Raw genomic sequence first — 6,733 nt, 5'->3', positions numbered from 1 at the left:
TTTTTGTAACAAACGTCGCAAAAGGTTAGATATTTAGCGGCGTTTTTGGATACAAATGCTGCAAAAGGACAGATCTATAGTGGCGTTTTTGGACACAAACGCCGCAAAAGGTTAGATATTTAGCGGCGTTTTTATATACAAACGCTGCAAAAGTACGGATCTATAGCGGCGTTTTTGGACACAAACGCCGCAAAAGGTCAGATCTATAGCGGCGTTTTTGGACACAAACGCCGCAAAAGGTCAGATCTATAGCGACGTTTTTGGACACAAACGCCGCAAAAAGTCAGATCTATAATTACCATTCTTTAGCTAAGATTAATTGATATTTAATATTCTATATCATTATCTAATAATAATAAACTTAAAATTTAATTACGACACAAATTATATGCAAAAATAAATCAAATTTTATAAAATTAAATTAAAATGTAACATAGTTCAAGATTGTTCACTACAATTTATTCTAGGTTCTTTCTCTTTCAATAGAATAAAAACATTGTTCACTAGAATAAAAAACAATCTTCTAGTGGCAATTTTCCTTTTGGCATGCAACTTCAATTGATTCTCTTCATCAGAAATGTACCTTCAATTCAAACAACAATGAAAACAATGGATTCAGATACAATATATTACAAGAAGATAAACTAGAAGAAAAAGCATGATTCTAAACAATATTACCTCCAAATTTCTTGCCTTCAAACATAAGTTCAAGCTAATGAGAAAAAATGTTAAACATTATCTTCTTTCTAAATAACTATAATACATGGCATATATCCACATATGCAAGCTAGCCAATGCATTCTGGAAGACCCCCATAATCAGATGGCATATGGAAAAAGGAGGAGAAATATAGATTTAACTAACATACATAACACTGTCAACCCTTAATGGGTACAATGCTTCAAACATTCCTAAGCAAAAAATGTTTGTGACACAGGTGTGATGCTTCTGATTTGGCATAGAAATGCTCGTGATAGTTCTATTGCATTTCAAGAATAACACCTAAAATTCAGAACTATGAACAGAGTATGGTTGGCAAGAAGCTGATAGCAAAACAATAGATAATTCAAACAATTAAAAGAAAAAAGACAATAGCTAATAGACCAAAACTTCATAAAGAAAAAAGCTTCTAAAATAATTAATGATTAAAATCACAAAATGCAGGGAATGATTAAAATCACAAAATGCAGGGAAACAAGATACATTAATATAGTACATGAAAGACAAACATGTTGATTATAAACAATATTGATCATAACCATCAGCAATTATTGCAAATACAACAAGAAATAAGATAAAGAGGCCACTTTCCCAGCTGTTAGCAGTAACCTGAAAAAGCCTGATGATTTTGAATGATAAATCTAAAACTCTGAAAAAGCTTTAAAATAGTAGTAGTAACAGTTCAAAACCAATTTATTTTGACTCACCTGCAACACCTTTAAAGTCTGATGATTTTGACTCGCGCTGAACATAGACACAACCAAGACATTTGCTGTAAGAAACAAGCCAAATATCATTCATCACGCCAGTTCAAAACCAATTTATTTCTACTACACAGGAAATATAGAACTGGTAGGAAAGATACAAAACAAAAGAAACATATAACTACCAAGAACTAATTGATGCACACAATACTCTTTCCAAAACTGAAGATTCTTATTCTAATGTAAATGGTTCGCTTGCTAGAAATTGTTACAACATAAGATGTGAAGCTTGTAGATTAGGAGAATGAGTGACATAAAAGAAAACTATTGACATAAGTCCCATAACTATATCAAGCTTTAAAAGGCAAAAAAATCAATTATGGAAACCAAACTGCAGACTGTTTTGCACCAAATCACGGGAGAAATTTACGAGGATAAAATTAACTCTCACCCGATAAGACCAATTAAGGGAAGTTTACTCACTGATCTCTTCAGCAATAAAATCCAAGCATTTCAAAGGAAAAAACCAAACAAGAGATATGTCAGTTAAAACATCAAAAGCTTACATTTTATACCATAATCAACTACTAAAATGAGAAGAGTGGAAAAAACCAGGCCTTTCTTGCTGTTCTGATTGTTTAGTACTCTGTAGAAAAATCATACACAGAAATAGAAATTCAGGAAAATGTTGATCAAGCAATTACTTCTTGTGTTTAACTAAAGTCTGTCAGTTATCATAACTAAATGCATATGAATCATCTTAAAAGATGCCAAATTGGAATACTAAAAATGCTGAAGAAGTAAAATTCTACCTCGGTTTTTGAACTTTCTTGGGTATTTGCTGAATCCTTATGAGTTTCATTAATCCAATAAAATCCTACCGTAAAAAGCAGCAACCTAGAAAGAAACCGACCCGACTGGACTATCACGGCTCGCCTACACCCAGCCAAATGTGCAAAATCTTCCTGCTCATCCTCCAGATTCGGGGTCGAGAATAGCGTAAAAATTCTACAAATCAAGTAATACACGACCAAAATAGTCATTACCAAAACGAGACGTATAGGGAGAAGCGTGACGAGGGCGATGCCCAGCAGGAGTTTCTCTTTCAATGGCAGCTTTCCACATCCCATTGAATCGTACACATCATTGCGCATGAAGGCTGCGAATTTCTTCTCGAGCTCCTGGATACCTTCAGCGGCGGATTCAAGGAGAGGGAGGTCGTCTTTGGAAGAGACATCGTCGTCGTTGGGGTTGGATTCTCATGTATTGGCCGGTTTTGAAGTAATGCCATTGAGTTTGGCATTGGGGCTGCGAAAGAGATGATTTCAACCCTGTAGACCTTCTTGTTCATCTCCGTACGATGGTGGTATCCATTCTGACCTGCCCTGGCAACTGTAAAGGAGACTCTAGCAGGATGCCAGGCACCAATACAAGCAACCTTACGCAGACCTCTGTGGGTCTTGCGGGGAAGACGTGTGACACCCCAACGAGTGACAACGCCTTCGTAACCTTTACCCTTTGTGACACCAATGATATCAATCATTTCATCCTTCTGGAAAACAACATCAATGGGGACTTGCTTCTCAAAGAACTTGTAGGCAAAATCAACCTTGTCGGCAATAGTTCCACCATTGACTTGGATCTCCATTAGGTGTGCCTTCTTCTGCTTCAATCCCTTCATTTTCCTAATCTGCAATGTACTTGGTCAGAAAATTGTCCACCTTGAAACATGTTCAATAAAGAATTGCAATATGAAAACCATGAACAAGAAATGAACAATTGAAAAGTGCAGATATAAGAAAACAATATTAAGTCGGAAATTGTTATAACCTGAGTGTGGGCCAAGACCCTAATAACAGTTGCATATTTCTTCATCTTTTCCAACTGAGCCTGGATGCTCTTCTTCCCATCTTCACTTTCATATTGCTTTGAGTACTTGACAAAAGCCTTCTTCTTGGACTTGCACCAGTGTTTGTAGAACCGACGTTTGACTTCCTCGCTCAGATGCTGAGCCCAGACGGTGTTCAAGGATCGGAGGCCCCGTGGTGTCTTTACATATCCAACAACCCCAACAATCACCATAGGAGGGGTTTCAATGATAGTAACAGCCTCACATGTCTCCTTCTTGTGGAGCTCTATACGGAAATAAAAGATACAAAATCAACTAAAATTCCGATAAAATTGAAAGATGAATAGACCATTATATAAATGTAATTCAATCAAAGAATCCCAATGCACTTCCAGGTAAAAGAAAACTGCATTTCAAGCAAACAATAAAAATAATTGTGGAGTTACTTGATGAAAACAAACTTACTAGATCCAGGTTTTTCGACCTCTCTGACAATGTGAGTCATACCAGCCTTGTACCCCAAAAAGGCAGTGAGCTTGCAAGGTTTGCTGGGGTCATCCTTTGGGAATGCCTTCACTGCACCAGAAGAAAACAACAACATCAGATAAGAACACAATAGGTACATATCAGTTTCAAAACTATAATTTCTACAGCTACATCATCATCATACTATTATTGTCAGATAAACAAAAAAAAATGAAAGCGAATACCTTTTCCTCTCTGGCGAGAAGCTCGCTTCCTTGGAAGGAATCCAAGGGAACCATGCCTTGGGTGCTCAAATTTCCTGTGAGACATTCTTCCTCTCCTTCACCCCAAAATAAAAACATAACCAAAAATAAATATAAATGTATAAACAAACCAATGTTCTTCTTATAGATCTATACTCTATATTAAAAAGAGAGAGGGAGAGAGGGAGAGAGAGAGAGAGAGAGAGACAACAGGAAGTGTTGATTACCTACAACTCAATCAAAGAATTTACAATGTGATACAAATTCAAGAAAAAATGAGAAGATAGTTTATTTATCTTTCATTTCACACATTTTCTATCGATAAGAAACTAAAAAAGAGAATGAAAGAGAGAGAAGAAGTGAGTTGGGAGTCACCTGTGGTTGCTACTCTTGCTTGCTGGATGCGGCAGCTCTCAATCCCAAGTTGCTGAATCAATAAAACCCTAGTTTCTGTTTCTTATAACATAGGTTAATACCCGCTTTGTTGGGCTTTTCTTCAGTAATTAATTAATTTAAAATTATAATTATCTCAAAATTAATAATAATACACTTTTTAATTATTTATACTCTATATAATTTATAATATATGTATATGTATATATTGTTATTGTTATAAAAATAGTTAACTATTTAAAAATATTCAATATATAATATTTTTATATATAAGGAATTATATTACATAAATTTTAAATTCAAAATAATCACTTGATTCAGAAGTATTAACATAAAAAAATTAATTATTACATACGATTTAAAAGTGTTGTTATAAAAAAATTTAAAAAAATAGTTGTTATAATATAAAACATTAATACAAATTTAAACTTGAAATTAGAAATATAGGTACAAATTCAAGTAAAAGTTATTATACTAATATGTAGATATATCAAGATATTCTCAAATACAACTTGTTATTATAAAATTAAAAAACGACATAAATAGGTTACAACCGAAAATCTTATTAAAATCATAATATTTTAACTTGCACACGGTGACATTTTAAATTAAAACAAAATATATTATCTTCTTCTTAACATTTTCGGTTGTAACTGAAAGGATTTTGGCCTCTGGTTCATTTTCTATTAAGGATAAAAAGAATAAGAGTGAGAGAGATGTAAGTGGCAGAAAGTTAGAAGGGTAAACATAACAAGGTTTTAGGGTTTCTTTAAAAAAATTAATGGGATTCAAGTGCGTACGTGTTTTGGGGGGTTTAGCCGCAGAAACGCCACTAAAGTACGGGTCTTTGGCGGCGTTTGCATAAAAACGCCACTAAAGTACGGGTCTTTGGCGGCGTTTGTATAAAAACGCCACTAAAGTACAGGTCTTTGGCGGCGTTTGTATAAAAACGTCGCTAAAGTACGAGTCTTTGGCGGCGTTTGTACAAAAACGCCACTAAAGTACGAGCATTTAGCGGCGTTTGTGCTTAAAACGTCACTATAGTACATTATTTAGCGGCGTTTATATAGAAACGCCACTAAAGTACGAGCATTTAGCGGCGTTTGTGCTTAAAACGCCACTATTGTACATTATTTAGCGGCGTTTATACGAAAACGCCACTAAAGTACAGTAGGTAGCGGCGTTTATATACAAACGCCACTAAAACACAAGTATTTACCGACGTTTGTTCAAAAAACGCCGCTAAAAGTGCCGCTAAAAACCCATTTTGCTGTAGTGCGACTACCAAGAAAGTAGAGGAAACCCTAGCACAAATGATACAAACCTCTGCTCTTTAATACAAAGTCAAAGAAGCTATAATGATTTTCTTTCAAGGGATTTTTTTAATTACTCTAAGGTGATTATATGTGATAGTATTTGTTTTAAAGACTCTCAATCATATGACAATAAATGTTCAAATATCATACAGCCGTTGGTGTTTGGACTAAAAACCTTTAAGGATAACAACTATTCATTTAACCAGTAAAATCATTTGATTTGTGCTTCAATGACTTATTTAAGTAAGTTATAATGATTTTATTTGTTTGTCAAAAAAATATTTTATTTTTAAGCTTATTTTTTAATTATGAAAATAATTTTTCATTAATAAAAGTAATATTATAGGATTTAAATTAAATTGGATTCGAGTTAAAGTTTTAATATCTTAAAACGATATGCTTTAAATAATTAAATTATATTTAATTATTATAATTTTAAAATCTATACTCATATTTTTATGGTTAAATACTTAAATAAGCATGATTTTCAGAACCGGACCGGTTAGCGAACCGGCCATGCTACCGGTTCACTGGTTCAACCGATCGAACTGGTCCGACCGGTCGAAAGAACCGGACGAAGTCATAATTATTTAAAAAATTAAATAAAAAAAACCAAAAATATTTAATAAAAAATAATTTTTTATATCACAAGTCATATTCAAAGCAAGTCATAACATATATAAATTAAAAACCATAAAATCAAGTGAAACAAAATGATTCAAATTAACTACAACATAATATTTAAGGTAAAACATATTAAATAATAAATATAATTATATAACTATAATTAAAAAATAAATTTGGGGCTAAAAAATCATAACAAAATGATATTATTTGGTTTAATTTTTTTTAAAAAAACAATCCCACATAGCTAAGAAACATAGAAGAGCATCCCAAAAGTCAAGTGAAACAAAATGATTCAAATTAACTACAACATAATATTTAAGGTAAAACATATTAAATAATAAATATAATTATATAACTATAATTAAAAAATAAATTTGGGGCTAAAAAAATCATAAC

General features: G+C 33.0%; 1 protein-coding gene and 1 pseudogene across 1 annotated transcript; both read right to left on the bottom strand.

Annotated features, from left to right (window-relative positions):
- Positions 1-1,268: 1,268 nt before the first annotated feature.
- Positions 1,269-2,740, bottom strand: LOC120155524 (annotated as a pseudogene).
- An 8-nt stretch (positions 2,741-2,748) lies between these two features.
- LOC120155522 (60S ribosomal protein L3-1) lies at positions 2,749-4,484 on the bottom strand (the record flags this gene model as incomplete). Its single annotated transcript, XM_039167059.1, has 5 exons — positions 4,377-4,484; positions 3,984-4,078; positions 3,739-3,849; positions 3,255-3,559; positions 2,749-3,114 (listed from the first exon to the last, which is right to left on the bottom strand). Coding segments are annotated over exons 2-5 (867 nt in total), but the record flags the coding sequence as incomplete, so codon positions are not given.
- Between the last annotated feature and the right edge of the window lie 2,249 nt (positions 4,485-6,733).

This window comes from Hibiscus syriacus, unplaced genomic scaffold, assembly GCF_006381635.1.
Source record: "Hibiscus syriacus cultivar Baekdansim isolate YM2019G1 unplaced genomic scaffold, ASM638163v2 tig00111193_pilon, whole genome shotgun sequence".
In the NCBI taxonomy this organism is placed as follows: domain Eukaryota; kingdom Viridiplantae; phylum Streptophyta; class Magnoliopsida; order Malvales; family Malvaceae; genus Hibiscus; species Hibiscus syriacus.
Note: the sequence above shows the minus strand (reverse complement) of the source record. Positions and strands in the feature narration are given on the sequence as shown.